General features: G+C 39.0%; 1 protein-coding gene across 1 annotated transcript in view; it reads left to right on the top strand.

Moving 5' to 3' along the window:
• Positions 1–22,571, top strand: part of Xkr4 (XK related 4) — a 426,250-nt gene that overhangs the window by 239,065 nt on the left and 164,614 nt on the right. Inside the window, exon 2 of the mRNA XM_021171114.1 lies at positions 3,768–3,967. Within this exon, the coding sequence (XP_021026773.1) occupies positions 3,768–3,967 (200 nt within the window). The remainder of the gene's footprint in view (positions 1–3,767; positions 3,968–22,571) is intronic.

Genomic DNA, 22,571 nt, shown 5'->3' with positions numbered 1-22,571 from the left:
TCAAAAACTCTCCAGCAGGTTTACATTTACCCAGGGGAAAAATAAAAAATGATAGGTGCTGAATGTGTCCTGTATGAACTCCTTGAATAAGTAAATGTATATAAATTAACTAAAGAGAGAAGCAGACATAGACATTTGACAGTTTTACTCTCTGGTAATTCATGTTCTGAATACAATATAAACATAGTGAATAACCACAAAAATATTGTTTTTCCTCTGGTCAAAATATGAATAAAAACAATAGGCATGAACAGTATAACAGTCACTTATGTATAGGTGGGAAGGGAAGGGTCAGGGGAGGGAGTAGTATTTGAGCATTTGAGGATTACAACAAACATGGAAAGGTATGAAATTCCAGAGTAAGAAAATCACAAGAACTAAATTCCAATGGTGTTGATTGGTGTGCAAGGAAAAGTGATACCAGAAAAGGGCAGGGCCATCATATATACACTGGGCAGACTTTAGAAGTGAGCACCAATCTTTCATAACCACTGCAGAACTGGAGTACAAGCCTAAGAATACAAAGATGGGAAAAAACTAATAAGACAAAGGCAAGGGCAGAGTCTCTTACACCTATGACCTTTCTGTCTCTGACTAGCTGAAAGCCAAGGATTTTAAAGGGCTAGTGAGACCATGCTCAGCATGCTCAGTTCTCTGAAGGTCAGCTCAAACCCGAATATTCAAAGCAACCCACAAGCCATGCTAAGCCAAAAGGTATGTCTTAAAGCCTTAGTTTTAATTTCATCCACATCGACACGCTCATCCATGCAACTCAATAGTGTACCTCATAAGCCACGGCAGGATTTCATCTATAAAGTTAAATTCTATAAGAGAAACAACACACCTGTTTATATTTCCTAATTAATTTTAAACTCCAGTGAATTTTAAACTTTGCTTTATCTTTGAACCTGCTTGTAAATTGAACCCTTTAAACAATATAACTTCAAAACCCAGAAAATTAGGCTTTGATGTAATTTGATGCTAGAGTGTTAGTCTAGATTAAACAAGATTCTGGGCTCAATTCCCAACATCACAAAATAAACCAAATACGTAACTACAGCAAAAGCCACAGAATCCTGTTTGTAGCTATTGCTCGATTTCTCTGGGCATCTTTTTCTTACAGCCATACTCCAAACATCCTCTGATGTATCCTCTGGTGTACTTTTTCTCTGCTTGGTATTTTTCTCCATCTTTGCTCATACTTACCTGTTCTGAAATTCTTTTCTGTAATGGGCCAGGCCAGGTTACATTTCCTGCTACAGGAGGCATTGCCAGAGAAACTTTATTCCTGTCTATTGTAAAATGATTGACTGTGTATTCCTTAGAAATACCTAAAAATTCAAAGAATACTATCACTATGTTCCTTTCTTCAGGGATCTACTAGCAAAATTCAGACAACCAAACTGACCAAAGTCCTGAAGTGATTGCTCAAAATGTCACTGCTATGCAGCTCCAGTTTTGGGTAATAGCATCCATCATAGAAGATAAAGACAGGTCACAGTGTGCTTCTCCTAATGAAAGCGAGCATCACCTGCTGAAGCTTAAACTTGGATCTTATGTAAACTGTCACTAATTACTTGTTTGAAGAAAATACTAAGGGCATAATACCCAGTGCCGTGGACCGACCTCAGTCAGCCCCCTCAATCCATGGGAGAAATCAGGGTTCCAGTTACAGGCAGACACGGGCACAAAGGAGTGTGCTATCTGAATGTAATTTGTCTCAGAGGGAGCACCAATCTTATAAGTGACTTTTACACAAAACAGACGAATGCATACAAAAAGCTAACAGGAATCAACTGGGATAAAAATCAATGTTAACAACTGGGATCAAAAGCAGCCCCACCTAAGGTCAGTGTAATATTAGAAGCCAGGGACAAGGGCTTCATGCCCTTGCTATAGTTCCAATTGTAGTCTACTGTATAGTCCACCTTCCCCCTAGGCCATTGTAAATTCCTGTGTATGGGAGTGACTCAGCTATCTATAGTTCTAAGTATTTACTCTTCTTAGACCACAACCTTTCTTCTTCCTAGGTCATTGTTAATTCCTGCATATGGGAGTAATTTGACTTCTCTTTTAATTATCTGTAGGGAATCTCCATTTATCAGAATAAATCACCAACTTGCTTCTAATATGCAATGTAGTCTGCCATACCTGACTGTAATGAAGATTCTAAGTATACTTTGCTAAGCTTGCCCTGAGATTTCTAACTCTGTGTAGTAGATAGTAATGCCTGATTTCTTTCACTATGTCTCTTACAATACTAGCGGCAATTCTGAATGTCACTGAATAGGCAACATTCTTACTGAATTCCAAGCCCAGGGTTGGCTCAAGGACTACCTAGGGCTTTGGTGAAGGTCAGGAAGCAAAGTTCAATTTTGCTTAGGTATTTGGCAAGTCATTGCTTGGAGACTCCTATAATAAAACAATACTGAAAGAAAGCAGATAGATCCATACTCTGACTCACGCAAGGACAAAATTGGAGCATACGTGCTATGGGATGCCACGGTTCCAGGAGACTAAGTTTCTGTGGACTTTTCACCTCGGGACTGTGTCCAGGTTTCTAGGCCTGTCACGTGAGTCACTACTGGAGTGGATGTAGCAACCCAGGAGAATGGAACCATCAAACTCAAGACAATGAAATGCATGCAAGAAATAAGAAATGGAAGGGGACCCTCAGTTAAAAGAGAATATATATATATATATATATACATACATACATATATATAATATATGTATATATATAATTTCTAGTGTGGGTCTTGTGTGATAAACTGTTAAGAATTGCAATAATTAGGAAAAGATGCCTCCTGCCTCCAGAGTATTTAATCAATGAAGAATCTCTCATTGTTCATTTGTGATAATATTACTGGTTTTAAAATTCCTTTTTAATAAAAATTGTGTTTACTGGGAGAGAGAGATGAGTTGATTGATAATGTACCTGTGGTGTAAGCATAAAGACCTGAGTTTGAATCCCCAGTACTTATGTAAAAAAATGCCAGGACATGGTGGCATACACCTGTAATCCAAGAGGGAGCAGAGATAGAAAATCCTGACATTATTCACTGAATCCTTACTGAATTAGCAGGGTTCCGGTTCAGTGAGAGATCCTGTTTTTAAAATGTAAAATTGAGAATGGCAGACCTCTTGGCTATGTGTGAGCATATGCCTTCTCACAGGCAACACGCACATTTACACATGGATACACATGCACACATATCACAAATAAGTATACATTTGAAAGGTACCAGCAACATATCAATGATTAGCCAATCTTTATGACAGGTAGGTTCATTAGCCTAATTATATTTTGTTTTATATATATTTGAACATTTTAAATAATGCAAAAGTTTTCCAAAGACACTAGGAAGTTTATAAGCACATAGCTGTTAGAATCCAAGACTTGATCCTGTGTGCTAGGAGAAAACAATTTTGTGTCCACAGTTGGACACACACAGGTCTGATAAGAAAAAATGGAGGTGAATTTTAAAGAGAAAATCCTTTCCATACCTGTGTTTACAAAATTCCATCTCATATGTCTTCATATTGCAATTCAATGTGGTTCCTGAAAAGGGATCTTATGGAGCCTGTGATCTCCCAAACTGAGCTAGTAAGACTGTGGGTGCTTGTAAAGGCACTTCCCTTTGAGCTATAAAAGTGACCAAGTTCCTTGTTTTGTGTGCATGCTTACATGTACAAAAGGAAAATGACTTTGGAGTTTGAATTTCAAGTTGTCACTCATCTCTATCTTGTGTCTATGTCTTTTTCAGGTATTTGCACACAATATACTTAGGTATCCGGAGCCGACAGAGTGGGGAGAGTGGCAGGTGGCGGTTTTACTGGAAGATGGTGTACGAGTATGCAGATGTGAGCATGCTGCATCTGCTAGCCACATTTCTGGAAAGTGCTCCACAATTGGTCCTGCAGCTCTGCATTATTGTACAGACTCACAGCTTACAGGCCCTCCAAGGTAAGGATTTGCCATTTGGTTTCTGAATTGGGAGAGAGATTGGCTATTTATGTCACATGCCAAAGATGCTTTTTGTCCTTCTTCAGCATCTTAAGCCATTTTATGTCTGCTGGTTTGGACATGATTTGCAAATTATGCATGATATTTTCTCCACCATTGCCTGTCATGGTTAACTAATAGAAAGACCATCCCTTTGCCCTCCAGCTGTCACTTTAACAGGGAAAACATGTAACAATATGTATAGTTCTATACTATAGACTTCATATTAGGTATATAATTATATGGTTTTGCTTGGTCATGTGGTCAGAGAGACTATTGAATTTATAATAAGCTGCATGGATATTTCTTTAGGCATTGGTGCTCAGATCTATCCTAGAACAAGGCATGAAGAGGATGAATGTCTACTGTTGATAGATGGGTGAATAAGTTGGTATAAGTATGATGGGTAAGGGACATATCTAATTAGTGCATGTCCTGACATGTTTGTCAATCCTGTTATCAGATAGATAATGCCTCATGAACAGCACAGTACAATGTGAATGCTATTTCCATCTCTGTAGAGCTGTTTGAGTTCTTCTGAGTTATACATAACATTACCATGCTCTATCTTGCTCCAGAAAGAGACTTGATCTGAATGGCATTTAGAATTTCCAGTGTCTCTGTAGCTGTTATGGAGTGATAATGTTAAATTGGTCTGGGTGCTTTCATTTAGAGATAGAGGCCAGGCTAAATATGCCATGAAAAGAAATTCAGAAGGCGCTGTGGAGATGAAAATACCAAATCTGCTTTATCAGTTTATTCTGAGCCAACTGTAAATAATTATGACTTGGAAGCAGAGACTTTGTTATAAGTGCATGGTACATACACCATGGGAAAGTTCACTATTTTTTTTTAAATTTACTTATAGTTGTTAATTGTTTCTTTTTTCTCTAAGACAGAAACAAATGTAGCAGACTGCCCTCAAATTTGCTGTGTAGCAGTCAGAGGCTGGACTAGAATTCTTTATCTTTCTGCCTCCACAGCCCAGGTGTGGAATTACAGACATCTGACATAATGCCCAGCTTCATAGGAACTTTTACAATCACAAAAAAGAAAATCCATGAACTAGTATCATAGTAAGGTCACCAGACAGGTGAGCTCTAGACAGGCAGGGTATTTGAATTATGTCCTTGTCATATGCTCAGTTGCATGGTTGGTAGAGGATCGGTATGCAAGCTTAGGAAACTTCCAAAAGCTAAGAGGTGCCATATCTGCTACAGAAGCATGGCATATGCTACTAAGGACAGCCCAAGTTAAATTTTGTCCCTTTTCTATAGTCAAGATCTGTTCAGGCAAGGTTGAACTGGTTGCATATCTCTAAAGAATATGACTGCTTCAGAGAATTTCACTCAGCCCACAGAGCCCTAGTATCAACGGCCCATTAGTTAAGGGATGTCTGGCACAACCCTGATGTTACGCTAGAAAGCATTGTTTCTTGAAGCTTTACAGAAACACACTTAAACCATGACATCCATTTTCGGTTGGCCATTTTCTCTTGGAGTCTGGGGTCTTCCCTGGATACATAGGTGCAGTGGATATACCCAGTGCCACTCCACAGGAGAACATACGTTGTCCTTTCTAGATGCTATCTATTGAAAATAGCTTCATGGTAAGGAGTAGAAACTTGTATCCAATTTCTCCTCTCCATGCTATTTTTTTTCCTGTTTCTGTTGGTTTTGATTTTCATTCTTCTTGTTATTTTTTTGAAAGAGAGAGGGAGGGGGAGGGGTAAAGAATGAATTTAGGTGGGTAGGAATGTGGGAAAGACCCAAGAAAAATGAGGGAGGGGAAAGAATATGATTAAAATATATTGTATTAAAATTAATTAAATAAAAGAGTAACATATCCAGAGGGTATGAATCTCAAGCGCCAGAAAACAAACTGGAAGATAGAGAAGTTGGCCCTCCATACATAAACAGCAGAGAAAGACACAAATAAAAAGGGTTGCCATATAAACTATCTGTGCGTGACTGGTCAGTGAAACATGATGGGTATAAACAGTGACCCAGCATGCAGAGGTCTCTACAGTAAAACACTGCACAAGCTACCTGGTGGTTTAGACCATCTTGAACTGGGTATTGTTACTTAATTCTAGTAGTTTGGGTATAAAGGAAAGGGGTTTAGGAGTTCAAAGCCAGCTTCGGCTACATGATGAGTTTGAGCCAGACTGGGCTGCATGAGTCTTATCTCAGTAGAATATAAAACAAATACAAATCAACAAAAAACTTAGACAATCTTCAAGGCTCCGAGAGCTCTAACATCTCCTCTTCTAAATGAGTGTCTGAAGAAGATAACTCCAGGTAAATGCTTATTATTCTGTGAGTAAAGATGTAAATGAAATCAAAGCCAATCCAAACTAAAATACCCTCCAAAAATGTAGTGTGTATCTTCAGAGCAACCTAGTATCGCTTTAGTATAATAAAGCAAGTAGTTTTCTTCTTGTTCTTGCCTCCTGAGTGCTGAGATTCAGGTGTGATAAAAAACAACGATCAGGAACACTCAGCAGAAGATCAGTGACCAAGTTTGCACCCTATTGTGAGCCCAGCGTACCCAGGGTAGAGGAGGAAAAGCAAGAGAGACCAAAAATAATCACTTTTTTTGAGAACATTATATAGAAACACACACAAACACACACACACACCACAACACATATGCTCACCCACATACACACATGAAGGGGGAAGCAATCCTTAATACACTAATTGGTTTGGTTTTTGTGTTCTGAAGTCAGGGTCTCATGCTATAGGCCCCAAGAATCTTCAACCAATGATTCTCTAAAGTACTAGAGTTACAAGCATATAGTACCCAATGTTTAGTCTTTCTCAGATTATTTATCCTAAACAAAGTTTGGGTTTCTTTGAATTGAACCTTTTCATTGACAAAGTTCCTGTCCCCTGTATCTACCAAGACCTCTACATTTATGTCAGACATACTCTGGGCTTAGATGTTGGACCTCAGCATTGGCCAAAGAAAGCTTACTATCAAGTTTCAGAATACTGCAAGAACACCAGGGCCTGTGCCATATTTCTAGGTGATCAATGAGCACAGTGACCAAAAATTATCAGTAGAGTCAGGCAAGTCATTGAATTTGAAGAAAACCCATGAGGTCGATTTTATAATTGATGATTTTCAGCAAAAGAAGGGGCTAGAATGTTATTTGTTACAAGTCAAAGAAGTGAAAATTTGCAAAGCAAATGAATGTCTACCAGAGTGCTTCAGTGGCCAGAAACCAGCTTGGGCAGTACTCACTGACTCCTTGCTGTAAACGAAATCTATTATCTGGAGGCACTTCTGCTCACAGATCATCACTTACCAGGAGTCAGCTGATGAATGAAATTGATGTGGGTTATAAGAACAGAGCATTTTTCTTCTGGAGGAAAGAATAAAGTAAATTCAATAAAAGAGCTTAGTTTGACATGTATTCATGCATCTTTAGTGATGAAATTCTTGGGCTTTGAATGTAAAACAGGGTCCTCTGAGAGTACAGATAACTTGAGAAAACCCTGTGAGGTATTTTCAAATAGCCCTCAATTAAAATCTCGGGACATTGTTATTTAGCAGGCTGACACTCACCCTAAGTCTCAGAGCCATTTCGTGTGATTATGATTAAGATTATTATTATAGCGTAAAAGTGAAATTGCTTTTCTGTCTCAATTTCAACCAACTACCCTCTGAAGGACATGCTTAGAAACAAAAAAATCAAACAAGAAGAATGACATTTTAAAAACAAAGTTTAGAAAAGAAGTGCTCCTTGTAGAAGTGGATTAATGCCTAAAATTCTGTTAACTGTGAAATCCCCCCCCCTCTCTCTCTCTCTCTCTCCTCACTTATTGGGTCATTGAGTCAGGGCTGCTTCATTGTGTTGGAGGCCTACAGGCTTAGGGTAGAGCTGGTAGATATTATTGTCCTTCAGTTCCTCCTGGTCCAGGAAAATAGCCTGACTGCTCTTCTGAGACTATGAATGAGGACAGAGCTGCATCTCAATCCTGAACAGCCAGTGTTTTCCATCCTCCCTGTCATCAGAGTTCTGTTTATATGTGCAACCTAGTTGCTCCTCTCTGGAGGTAGAACATTCTGGGCTCTGCTCTGTTTTGTGTAAGAAGTATGCAAGGAGTCCAGCTATAAAAGACAAGGTGGTCAGTGCTTCCTGGGCTTCCTGTTGCCAGATCATCCCTGTATCAGTCTCATATTCCAGAAGAGTGGGACAGAACTCATGCCAGTAGGGAGAGAATGGGGACTGACAACCAGAGATGAGTGTATTCTTTCACTTCCCTTGGCAAACCAGTTCCACCCTGACATATGCCCTAATAACCAGCCAAACACTTCTCATCCACCCTTCTCCTCTTTTTCCATTCTCCCTGTGGTTATCTCAGAGATCCTTAGAGACTACTGGACCTAGAAACATACTCCCCACTTCTGTTGGTGCTCCTTGAAACCTTAATCCTTGAGCATGTTTCAAGGTCATTGTGTCACTAGCTTTTCTTCAGTAGTCATTGCCTTCTCTTCCTCTCTGCACTGAGAATGTCTTCATTGTCTCCTCTCCTCAGAGCCTATGGACAGGCATTAGAGTCTCTTAAGACATTAATTAACTTGTCCTACACCTTAGCCTGGTATATTAATGCTTATATTCTAGAACACAGCACAGTTTACTCAGCTGGGACTGCTGCCCATTCCAGTTTCTGTGACCTCAGCTGTATTTCCTCACAGTATCCTGAACTTCAGCCAAGATTCTTAGGCAGCTCTCATCATGGCTAAGCTTCTATTTGCCTGTATGTACTGAAGGATAAAAGTGGTACCTAATTCACAGGACTGTGGAAATTAAGTGAGAAGGTGAATGTAAAGCACTTAGCAGAGACAATTTGCATAGAATGCAGAGCTTCCTGGACTGTAATGTGCTTATCATCTATCTAATCAACACATTTGGTAAAATAAAAGTTCTGAGTGAGTGGCTCTTAGGTGGGGTCTGATGTTTTAAAACAAGAAAATGACAGCATGTGAAAGTAGAGAGAACAGTTCAAATTTTAGATGCAAATTGATGGTTCTGTATTGAAAAGAAAGAACAAGACATTTTGTTTTTGTTGGCTTTTTTTTTTTGTTTGTTTGTTTTGTTTTGGATTATATGCAATATTTTTGTTTGTTTGTTCGTTTGATTGATTGATTTTTTTTAGGTATTTTATTTATTTACTTTTCAAATGTCATGGCATTCCCCTATACTGGGGCATACAGCCTTCACGGGAACAAGGGCCTCTCCTCTCTTTGATGTTCCACAAGGCCATCCTCTGCTACATATGAATCTGGAGCCATGGTCCCTCCATGTGTACTCTTTGGTTGGTAGTTTAGTCTCTGGGCTGCAAAAAGGGGACCACCACTTGTCATGCCTGAAGAAGAAAACAGCCTTGGCCTGCAGATGCCTGAACTTGACTAAAGGGAAGGCTGGTAAGAATGAAAAAGCAGAGTCTCCAAGATCTGCCAGGATTTAAATATTCATTCTGACATACCAAGAGACAATGAGTTGGAATTCCTAAAGATCTAAGGGAGATTAGAACTTGGGACATGTGACCAAGAACTCAGGAATTTTTGCTTGATCTTAATAGTGAAAGCAAATGTCAAAGGTTAGTGGTCAAGCATGTGCCCACATGGTCTATCCAGGAGTCATTAAAAGGCCAGGCTGAGTAGAAGATCTCTGATCTGTCACTTTTAGTTTTGTGGTGGTAACTTAGTAACTGTAGGGAGCCCTCATTCACATAGATTCATATCTGTTGATTCAATTAACAAAATAATGCAAGAAAAAGGTATTGGGCCTTAAGTGTATTAGGTAAGGGATTGTCTACTGTTTTTTTTTTTTTTTTGTTTTTCGTTTTCTCTTGTCATTATGTTCCAAGTGTAATAATTTGCAGAGCATCTACATTGTATGAGGTATCATAAGCAATACACAGATGATTTGACATACAAAAAAGACATATACTCCATTTTACTTTAAATGTAAAACTACAATTTGACTTATGTAGCAAGTCCCAGATCCAATCTTTTGAGTACACAAAGGGACCATGAACTCAATTTAGTTTTAGAACTAGACTGGCAGAATGGCAGAGAAGACATTGACTCATAACAGAATGTTGTCTACAGACCTTCCTCAGCAGAAGAGCATTGCTCAGTGTCAGGATCCCTGTTTCCAAATATGGGCTCCATAAAGCAGCTCTAGGACTGCTGTGTGGGACCACAGTGTACTCTGTAATGTTCACTATAACAATTCCTATGACACAATCATGAATACAGTGCAGCACTTGGTTTTGATAGCCAGGTACACCTGGTTGCATACTGAAGCCTTATTCAAAAGCCATGTTCCTCTTAGGAACTGTAAAGGTTAAGAAAACAGAACTAGGATTTACTAGGTTGGGCCAGTGCCAGTCTACCAACCCAGATATCCCCATGCTTTCCAGATGGTTTTAATTGTTCATTTTTAATTTCCCACTTTGCTTGCCATGGTCAGAAAGAGCACATTTTATCTTTTAAGTGGATTTGGTTGTTATGTGCCAAATGAGTTACTGACTTCTGTGTTTTGGATATAAAGTGTCTTCTAAGAGCCCACGATGCTGTTGAAAGACGGCAGAATCTTTGAGAAGGACTTAGCAGAAGAAGCTTAGAGGGTATGCCTTTGAAAGGAATATTGAACCTCTAGCCCTTCATTTCACTCTGTCCCCAGATGATATGACAAGCATTTTCCACCATGTGTTACTGCCTTCGGGAATTTCCTCAGCACACCCAAACCACCTGAACCAGTAACCATGGACCAAAACTTCCAAGATTGAAAGACAAAAGAAATCTTACTCTTTATAGCCTGATACTTTGTGATAAAGCCAATACATGGACAAGTAATGTCTACAATCCACAAGACGCAGGGATGCTTTGCTAAACAAAGCCCAGTAACTAATACCAACTTTTACTCAAATTTGCTCATATTCCAAATGTCCTTTGGAATTGTGTGTTTTCTTTTTCACCTGCAGTTTCTCCTGCAGTGCCTCAGTCAGCAGAGTATTTGACTAGCATGTAGAAGCCCTAGATTCCATCCTTGACAATGAAAAGAACCAGGCTTACTTTCTTGGGAGGTAGAGGAAGGAGAATCAGAAGTTTGAAGACATCCTTATAATAGCAAATTTGAGGTCACCCTTGTACCCTATATCAACGTGGAAGTCCCAGAACTAGAAAGTTCTTTCAAAGAATATTTGTACTTCCGTCTCTGATCATGTGAGACTACTGGGGATTCAGCAGCTAAGGGCTTTCTTCAAACATCCAGAAAAATGCTGTTACCAGTAACTAGCTAAGAAATCCCTACAATGTGAAAGCCACCTCCTTTGTCAGAGATGAAGAGCCTCAAGGCCTAAGTCTCAGGCTTTTGAGTTGCTCTACACTCTATTAAAACTGGTGGAGACAGAGCTAGCCATGTTTCTATGACCTCCTCAGAGGCGACCCCTCTCCTTCGCCACTCTTGCCTCCCAACACTCCTCACTGTCTTCTGAAGATGCCAGGTTTCATGTCTGTATTTTTGCAGAAGAAATAAAGCACAGGACAGAGTGCCAGGCTGGGCATAGACTGTCTCCCAAATCCCTTTAGACCTATCTGGTTTGCAGTTTCTATTTTAGTCAGTTCATTAACACATTTATTGAATGTCTATTAAGTGTGTAAGGGTGTGTGAAGCACTATGCCAAATCTGTCCAAGAACTTCATGTTGTGATAAAATTTTATAATGTAGCATTAAGAACTACATAACAAAGTATACTTAGAAACACATAGTGTGTGTGTGTGTGTGTGTGTGTGTGTGTGTGTGTGTGTGTGTGTGTGTATTCCGGAATGCATGGTTATGTTTTCTGGATGCAAGACTAGGAGGAGAGCCGAGAGAGAGAGAGGGAGAGAGAGAGAGAGAGAGAGAGAGAGAGAGAGAGAGAGAGAGAGAGAGAGAGAGAGAGAGAGAGAGAGAATGTAAAACTTGGTGTTCTGTTAGCATGCATTAATAGTACATTTTGTAATGACATGTTCATAGATGTATATAATGTTTTAATCAGATTATAGTCATTATGGTTACCCAATTATCTTCTCTTCCACTATCACTGATCCCTTTCCTCTTCTTAAGCAGTCCCCTTTACTGTGATCTCTATCTGTCTGTCTGTCTGTCTGTCTATCTATCTCTCCATCTCCCCCTTGTTTTCTCTCTTTCTCTTTCTTTCTTTCTTTCTTTCTTTCTTTCTTTCTTTCTTTCTTTCTTTCTTTCTTTCTTTCTCTCTCTCTCTCTCTTTCCTTTCTTTCTTTCTTTCTTTCTTTCTTTCTTTCTTTCTTTCTTTCTTTCTTTCTTTTTTCTTTCTTTCTTTCTTTCTTTCCTTCCTTCCTTCCTTCGTTTCTTTTTTTCTTTCTTTCTTCTTTCTTTCACCCACTGAGGTGAGGAAGGGTTGCTTTCATTAATGTGACTGAGGATTACTTACAGGGAGACATACTAATAATTAAAACCCTGAAGAAAATGTTTTCCTCTTCATCAACCATTAACTGCCAATAGTTTGCTCACCTCATCATAAAGTTTATGTTTGAGGGGTTTTTAGTGCATTCTCAAACAGTTTTAACAGATTCTAGATGCCAAGTTAAAGGGAATCATTTGATATATATGTTTGATCAAATCTCCTTTATGCACCATATTCAACCACAGGTCTACATTCTCTATGGAACCACAGTTCAGTAATTGTAACTGAGACAATAAGAATTCACAATGGGTTTTTCTGCCTGTAATGTTCCACCTCACACATGTTTAGAGGGCTAAATATGTCTCTCCTAGTCCACCAGCAGAGTTCTCTTAGGCTGAGCCGAAAACTCAATCAGAGGCAATTTTGGCTCTTGAAACTGTTTATTTTAATGTTCTTTGTATTTTAAACGTAAGCTCATGGTGTGTAGTTTGGTTAAATGAGCTTAATTAAAAACAATAAACTGATAGATAAAGGATGAGTGATCAAACAGAATTTTGACAGCTTTGGGAAGGTTGAGTAGGAGCAAGGTAGAGTAGGGATTTCCTTATTTTAGACCCCTGGTTGGAGGGTCTGTCTTCCCTAACATGCAGTATATGGAAAACACTGGGCCCTGACTCTACCCCACATCATCATGCAGTTCCTGCCTGCCTTTCTCTGCACAACACTTAAAAAGAGCAGTCTGCAGAGCTGCAGTCAGCTTTCAGCCACTCTAGCTCTCATTATGGTACCTAAGATAGCTTGGTGCTGGGCTTTTCCTTTTGTGGTGATGTGTTAATTGGAGGACCTTCCCTTCTGGAAAAGAAGAGCATGTCAGATATTTCAAAATGAAGACATCAAATCAGGCAATCATATGCACAGGTGCCAGAAAGAAGAAAAGATGAAAAACAGTTGCTCATGAAACAAGAGATGAATGCCTAGAGGCAATGTGCCTGCTTCAGGGATGGGGCCAAGATGGTTCTCAGATCAATAAACAAAAAGGGTACACATAGGCAAGATCTGGATGATCAAGAAGACCAGGCTTCAGCAGAGCTGGGACTTCCATAAAGCAAGCCAGGTAGTGCAAGAATAGGGCATATGTAAAAAAAATAGAAATATAGCAAGTCAGCTTTTTCAGATTGCAATTGGTTTTATTTGTAATCTTTGAATGTGTTAGCATGTTGGCTCTGACATGGTAGTGTGTTGGATATAATCACAAGGGAAAGGTACACAAATAGCCACAGAAAAGCAATTGACATAGAGAAAACAAAAGGGAGGCACAGATGCTCCAACTAGTTTCATCTTATTAAGAAAAGAAAAGACAAGGTGCCTGGTTGGAGCAGTGGGCTGTTTGTGATAACTTGACATTCAGCTACGTGTTACAAAAGGAGGATCTGGTGAGCTAACACATCTATTTATGTTAAATACAAAGAAACCTTTCACAGTCCGAACACGCACCTGTTATATTCTTGGTGCCCAGATGTAACTGCTTTCTCAAGCTGTGGGGTGACTGGTAGCCAGGGCGACAAGAGCTGAAGATTAGAGACTAGAGCTTTGAAGGTCTTGATCATAATGATTCTAGTTTGAGCTGGCAGCTGGAATAAAGAACTGTTCTCTACCCACTTTCTACCCACCCACTAGGGCCATCTATTAACAGAACCCGAGAGACACCATGTCCAGGAGTCTGGAAATATGTAGTCCACAGAGTCTCCACTGGCCTCATTCTGTCTGCATTCCTGCTCCCAGCTTAGAGGCTTCATAACCAAGCCCATCAATGCAACTTCAGAGGGAAATTTTCCCTGACAAAGATTGTAATGAGGTACGAGGTACAACTTCTCAGTAGCTGAGTGGACACTTGGTATCTCTCTCCTTAAGAATACATGGAGAGGTCTCAAGTGACCACACAGCATTATCAAATAATACTACCTTATCTCCCATTGAACTTCATGTCCTGCTTCTGTGATGACTGTTTCCTACTTTCTGTGACCTCACACTTATGATGACCAACTTTCATCACTCTAAAGAGGTAGACTTACTCTTCACTCTGGTGACAAAGCACAGGTAATAAAAGTCAAGCTCCTATTTCCTACCACTATATCTACCGCCCACTTCTGCTGAGTGGACCAAGTGGACCAAGCATGCTAGGTCTAGGCCTCCTCCTCTTCACTGGATTCCAGCTCCTCTGTCTGTTCATATTTTATTGAATCTCTCTCTCTTTTCTCTCTCTCTCTCTCTCCCTCCCTCCCTCCCTCCTCCCCTCCGTCCCTCTCCTTTTCCCTCTTCCTTCCCTTTATCATTCATTTAGAACAAAAGACAGGGTTATTTTCATCAACATATAAATATATAGATTACAATAATATTCATCTATACTAAGAGAAAAGACGACCCACACCACTTATCACTTAGAATCATGTTACTTTCTTGTTTTTGTAAAACAAAAACCACAAATAAATAAAAATCCCTCCTTAGGTGCTCTGTCTGTATCCCTTGTCTCTTCTTCCTCCCTTCTCCCCCTCTGTGTTTTATGCAATATTTTTGAGCATTATAATATATAAGCAATATATATAATATATTCTAGCATGTTATCCAAAGAGACATGCAACTGTAAGCAACTACTATCAAGATGGAAAGAGCATGAACAATACCAAAGAAACTCTGCTCTAACCTCACCTGATATTATGGCCCCTTTCATATGTAGGATCATTATTTTAAAGAAGATTTCTCAGCTTTTTATAATTATATGCATATATACATATACATATACACATATGTTTTTATGTACAAGTATGTATGTTTGAACTCCATCATTTAAAATTTTTTCTTGAGCTATAATTGTATGTAACCATACATAGCCAAGTCATATTTACTACCCTAAGTGTAAAAATTAGATTTAATTTATGTATGTATTCAATAGTTATTAAAGTGTTTCTTAACTACAGAGGTATTAAAATTATTACCACTTGGTATGTTTTTATGTCTTCATGCATTTGCTTGCATATTTCTGCTTGGTTAATAGTGAATATTAATAGTGAACACTGAATTGCTGAGCCATCAGGTACACAAAGAATGTTAGTGACAGTGACAATTTCTATTTTTAGCAGCAATGTGGGGAGCGGGTGTGGCGGCAGTCCCAAAGGTGCCAGGGACTGCAGCTAAGTCGTATGACTTGCACCTGACTTCCTCATATAAACCACAAATATCGTGAGAGCTGCGCAGCTGTACCAGGTTAATGGCCAAGCCATTTTGGTGGAGATATGCCCCTGCTGCCCTGATTAGCTGAAGCTGCGTACCTGGTGAGGTGATGTGGCCTGCTGTGAGTGGATGGGAACTGATAGTATATAAGAGTGAGAGGCCCAGGGCTCTGGGTCTTTCGCCTACACAGTCAATGCTCTCCCAATAAACGTGTGCAGAAGGATCCTATTGTGGTGTCTTTCTTGCTGGCGAGTCAGGCATCCCACACAGCAATAGGAACCTGTGTATGAAATTGTTTCAAATTCTCAGAAGATTTTGATATTGTGAGTTTTCTTAATACTATCCATGAGCAGTATCTTGATTTCTTTTTAATTTACTTTAAAAGAAAAGATTCTTTTTTTTCCCTCACTCACCTCTTAATCTGTTCCTTTAGAAGTTGTGTCTGTTCTACATTCAAAATACTATCTAGATCTGACTCTCTTACACCATCAGTATCAATAATACTGTAGTCCCAAACACAACCCAGCTGTACTCTACAATGGATCACCTTTGTACTCTGTATGCTACACAGAAGCTATGAGTATTCTTTTCCCTTTAGGCCCGTGTTTAAACTCCTGGAGGCTTCCTCATTATAGTACAACCAACCAGAAATATGAAGAACATGTGACAAGATGCTCTGGTCTAAACTCCATGTTGCTCCTTTCTTCCCATACTCACCCGTGTCCAGCAGCACTAGCCATGCGCTGTTCCTTAGACAGGCCATGTCTGCTACCTCAGTGGAAGTTTTGCATTGGTTAACCCTTCCCCATGAGATCACCCTCATACCTTCTCATGTCTTCATTTAATACTGAGATCAACAGTCACTCTGAAAGCACATAGTCCCTTCTCTCTCCAATAGATGCCACCATACTTTCTCCACAGGATATGGAATTATATCTGTGTGTGTGTCTGTTTGTGTTAATATTCTCTATCACCCACATTAAAAAGCAAGCTTTGTGGAAGTGGAGATTACAGGGAAGAACATGAATACCAAGGACACTCAGAATGTGTTGGCTTGAAGAATTCTGGCATGTGCTTACCATTTTCAGAAGGCTCTTTCCTTTCCTTTTCCTTTTCCTTTTCCTTTTCCTTTTCCTTTTCCTTTTCCTTTTCCTTTTCCTTTTCCTTTTCCTTTTCCTTTTCTTTTTCTTTTTCTTTTCCTTTTCCTTTTTTTTTTCTTTTTGGCTAGGAAGTAGGAAAGTATTGCACCTCTCTCTGAATAAAAAATGTATCAGAGAATGTTGACAGAACAACAGAAGTTTTTGTGAGAAGACTGGACTTCCAGCTGAGTTGCAGAAAATAACTAATACATTTTTATGATAGAGCAAGACGGGGGGAAAGGTATGCTCTATAAGGAAAAGTTGGCAGAGTAAAGAAAGTTAGAGAGAAGCCATTGGTTCAGTGCATGCATACATCCATTGAGCAATTTGAATGATAATAGTCTCCTCAAAGTAATAGGGATCAAGAATGTTTACTGCACAAAATTGGATTGAATCCTAACACTTGAAATATCTGTCTAATGGCAATGATTATCCACCAGAAGCTATTTTCTTGTCATGTGCAATATTCATTTGTATAGTGCTTCTAGTGATCAAAGACTTGTTCATTCTAGCCATGCTCGCTGTCACTGAGGTGCATCCCTAGCCTCTGGAAGTGTTTGAACCAATAATTTTTATTGCCCAATGCCTTGAGATATTTTGGAGGTATCAAACATAAATCAATAAAATAGTAAACTACTACATACATCCATTACAACTTCAAAGACTCCCATCAATCACTTTGAAATCTTAGTCTCATAAAGTTTGTGAGGTTTGGGGGCCATTTTTTTCCTACTCTACTTAAATGTTTTGGGAGAATAAAGGATAGGAAATGATATTATTGATCTCTTTATTATACCCCATAGTGTCTGAGTCATGATACCACCCAAGTTATACTTAGCAGAACAGAAAGAGGCTGCATCAGCTTATCACTGATTCAAGTGCTTCAAATCAACTCCATGTGGTTTATCAGCCCCCAGCACAGCTGTGAATAGCTCTGAATTTGAATCATTTTGAGCATAATATGAAATAAGAGTCCTGGCTATTTTTAGGTTCTCTTAATTATCTCCAATAATCAAGCACAAATCTTGGTATTTTTCCACTCTTATTTCTTCTTTCCCCTTTCATTTCTTGCTTCTAATAAGTGAGAAAATCCTTGTGTCCAGGTGCAGGGCAATAGATAGAGCTGTGGTATACAACTTGGCCAAGCACATGTGCTGTGGTGATGGAGAAGGATCATGGAGGAAGTGACTACTCTGTTGTTTTAACTTTGTTGGGGCAAAGAGGAGGCAACTGAAGGCCATATGCTATCAGCAATGTGCAAAACCAGAGCTGACTTCTTTGGTAAAGGCTAGCCTCCCGAAATTGCAATAGTGTTTTAGCACTTTGTATTTTCAAGGCATTAGAATCCCACTTTTATTTTATTTTATTTTATTTTCCATTTACTTCATCTTTAGCCAGCTCTTAAACTGACAGCCAATGTTTCTTGTTTGTTTTGAGTGAATACCCATGTGCCATACTAACAACCTATAAATGCTGAAAAATAACATTGTAAATAGCAATCAAATGTTTACTGGGTAAGGGTAAAAAGAAAGGCAGGTGAGATTAACCTAAGAAGAAATTAAAAAATGTTTTGCTATATTATGTGTTCAAGTGGGTTTTTATTTTAGGGGGGCATTGGTTTTGAATGAAACTTTAGGAAGTCATATAATCAAGATTGCTTGACCTAACTCTGACTGGGTGGGTTAGTGGGGGTAACTCCCACAAAATCCTGGTTGCTACATCATAAAATGTAAAGCCCTATATAAAAATATATTTTCGTTTATTCAATAGTTTTGAAGTTAGACTGCATTTTTTGTACTTGCAAGCTAATTTTCTGATGACTCTGCAGAGATAAAGCGTAATAAGGATAATTTCCTATGACTTACATAAAAGAGATTTTTTTTAAGAAGAAACTTCTTGTACATAAATAAAACTTTATGAGAGCAGAAAAAAGAGTCAGAGGAGAGAGGGAAAGAGGACAAGAAGGAGAGAGAGAGAGAGAGAGAGAGAGAGAGAGAGAGAGAGAGAGAGAGACTGGAGCAACTGATTCCATCAGTATGTGGAACGTTTGCTAGTATAAAAATCTCATGAAGATTCACTCTTCAAAGCTCACAATGAGCCTCTGATTGCAGAGGGACAGGCCTGCTTGGTGCTGCCTGACTAAGGCTTTGTCAGCATTTCCATTATAATTTTTAGTTTCCACAGTTTGCAGCTCAGCTGTAGTAAAAGACTGGGGAAACTCAAAAATTCCAAAAGCTCTCAAACATCCATAATATTATGAGCTCAAACACTGGGAGAATTCTCTAAGACTTGCAGTATTCCAAGGCAGTATGGGAACAGCTGAGTTTCCACTCTACAGATGTGCTGGGCAGCTTCCCTTTAGGATGAGGAAATAACTGGGATTAATGTAAGAAGAACAAAGATTTACTTTGACCTATGCTACTAAAGATTGAAGTCCTGGTCATTTGACTTAGATGCTTTGAACCCATGACAACACAGGTGAAAACCAAGGTGGAGCTCTCTAGTTCAGCTCACAGTGACAGGAAATTAAACAGAAAAGAACATTGAATCTCCTTCAAGGGCATATCCACAGTGACCTACCTTGAGACACTAGTAGTTAAAAGTTTGATCAACTCCCATTAGCACCAGGCTGAAAACCAAGCATCAACAACTTAGGCCTTTGGGGAAAATTCCAGATTTAAACCATAGCACATGGCTTTAGTCAAGGCTGGTATTTCCAGATTTATTGTTGTTGTTGTTATTAAAACCTTGAATTTAAAAACTAAAGTTTAAACCAACTAGAGCATATTTCCTAAATGTAAGTAGAGAGCAATTATTTTTAGCATAAAGCTTTGGAATACATAACTGAATAAATAAATACAAAACATTATTTCAACGACTTAAAAATAAATTTAGAAAAGTGAAAGTGAAACTTTTACAAAAAATGTTTGGGGTATATTTCACATTGTAATGTTTTGTGAATATAGAAGATCTGTATTTGAAACCAGTAAAGGCCAGAGATTGCCAGTCAAGAGTGAATACTGGACCCATGGAAAAAGTGAAGTAATTCAAACTCACAATTCTTGGAAGAATATCCGATGAGAAATTGGGGTCCTTGGAGATTTGTGCCCTTACCCAGGCCCAGTGCGTCTCACCTAGAAGACAGGAAGCATTGACTCTGATCCTGTGGAAGCTCAAGCATCCTATGAACAATTCTGTTTCCTGGGTCCAGCAACATACCTTACAGAGATAGACTCATGTTCTAATTAGGGTCTGAAAGAAATCTTCACTAATTATTATGTTCATTTTCTTTGAAAACATTTACTGAGCATGTACATATCAGGAACTGAGCTGGATATTAGAAAGCCAGATGGCTAAACAGTTTATGGTTAAAGGGTTTGTAGCCTACCGGTGGGCAGCAACCTACAAATCTGTGCAAGAGCCCCTGTCGTAAGATTAAAGAGGTTAACAAGAAAGGTTCCCTTCTCATTATTTTTTATAGAAGAGAATTGGGAACTGGCAAATTCTTAGGAAGAAAAATTGCACATTCAAAAGGGAAAATTACAGTGTTCAAATCAACACCAAGAGTGATTTTCTTGAAGGTCAATACTTAGATAACTTCAATGCTACGGGTTGGAAGAGAGATTTGAGGCTTCATTAAGAAGGAGGTTGCTATATCCTAAAGGGTGGGGCAGGACCTCAATATGGAGAAACACATCATGGATCAGTCAGCTCTCATCCGTTCAGTCACCTCATAGATTGCTTGTATTAACCATCAAGAGTCTTGCTTTCTTTGACCGGGAAATTGAATTATCTAAACAGCAAGGTTATGTTTTTGAAAGAAATAAGTAATATAAATACCATAAACTCTTAACACAGGATGTGAGTCAAAGAAGGAAGGGAAAACCTTCAATGTTTCAACAACAATAACTGCAAAAATCATATTATAATTCAAAACTGATCAGAAGCCTTGAAGAGGTATTTCTGTATAGAAGTATAAAAATGGCCAATAAGCTCATGAAAAATGTTCAACAATACCAGCCACCAGGGAAAAGCAAATTAAAGCCACAATGGGCCATACCTTACACCTGCAATGTAAGGATGAACACCATAAAAAAACAGACAACTAGAGTATCCTACAAAAAAACAGTTGCTGTGGAGCAAGTTAAGAAATTGACACACTGATACAGAGTTGATAGGAATATAAAATGATGCAGCCACCAGGGAAATCTATATTGTGTTATAATGCTGTTTCCAGGTCTTTGTTCAAAAACTTACAAATGAGGTCTGGAAAAGACATGTGCACAAACATTTTCATACCATAATGATTTGCACTTGTTAACACTTGTAGCAACCCTAGCATCCACTGGTAGATGATAAATAAGCAAGGTTTATCTCATCCACTCTGTGAAATATAATACAACATTCAACAAAAAGAGTCATAGGTATGGCTCAGAAGTAGATATCAAGCTTATTGTGTTGGAGGTCATGGTTTCAAACCTCAATAGCACCAAAGGGATGAAAACCCATACACACACAACCTTGCATACTAAGTGGACAAGCCAATCACAGCAAGCAATAGCTACATGAGTCCATTCATTAAATTACTTAGAGGAGGCAAATTCTTCAAGTAGAAATAAAACAGTGGTTGCCCTAGCCTTTCAGGGTGGGGTGGAGTGGAGTGAACTGCTCAGGGGTGATCTCAGTTTTGCAGAATGAAGAATTCTAGAAGTAGGTGGTGGTGGTGGTTGCATAAAATATGGATGAACTCATTCCTGTTGACCTGTGCACCTGTAATAGTTAAGATAGAAATTTTATAGTGTTTATTTTCCAACATTTTAGAAATATTTTTGGGATTATAATATGACTAAAATATTTCTTCTATCCCCTTTCACCATCCAGACTCTCCTGTATGCCTCTTCCTTGTTCTCCTTTAAATACATGTCCTCCTTTTTCATTAATTATTATTGCATGCATATATATATATATATACATACATATATATACATATATACACACACACACACATATATATACGTACATACATACATACACATATACATACATATATACATATTCCTAAATACAAGCTCTTCTGTATGTAAAATGTTTCTTTTTCTTGATTAGGTATTTATTTCATTTACATTTCCAATGCTATCCCAAAAGTCCCCCACACCCTCCCCAACCCACTCCCCCACCCACCCACTCCCACTTCTTGGCCCTGGCGTTCCCCTATATTGAGGCACATAAATTTGGCATGACCAATGGGCCTCTCTTTCCACTGATGGCCGACTAGGCTATCTTTTGATACATATGCAGCTAGAGACACGAGCTCTGGGGGGTACTGGTTAGTTCATATTGTTGTTCCACCTATAGGGTGGCAGATTTCCCCCCCCCCCAGCTCCTTGGGTACTTTTTCTAGCTCCTCCATTGGGGGCCCTGTGATCCATCCAATAGCTGACTGTGAGCATCCACTTCTGTTTTTGCTAGGCCCGGCATAGTCTCACAGCTATATCAGGGCCCTTTGAGCAAAATCTTGCTAGTGTATTCAATGGTGTTAGCATTTGGTGGCTGATTATGGGATGGATCCCTGGGTATGGCAGTCTCTAGATGGCCCATCCTTTTGTCTCAACTCCAAACTTTGTCTCTGTAACTCCTTCCATGGGTGTTTTGTTCCCAATTCTAAGAAGGGGCAAAGTATCCACACTTTGGTCTTCGTTCTTTTTGAGTTTCATATGTTTTGCAAATTGCATCTTATATCCTGAGTATTCT

Source organism: Mus caroli, chromosome 1, assembly GCF_900094665.2.
Source record: "Mus caroli chromosome 1, CAROLI_EIJ_v1.1, whole genome shotgun sequence".
NCBI classification, from domain to species: Eukaryota; Metazoa; Chordata; class Mammalia; order Rodentia; family Muridae; genus Mus; species Mus caroli.
The sequence above is the reverse complement of the archived record's forward strand: the minus strand, read 5'-3'. Positions and strand labels throughout refer to the sequence as shown.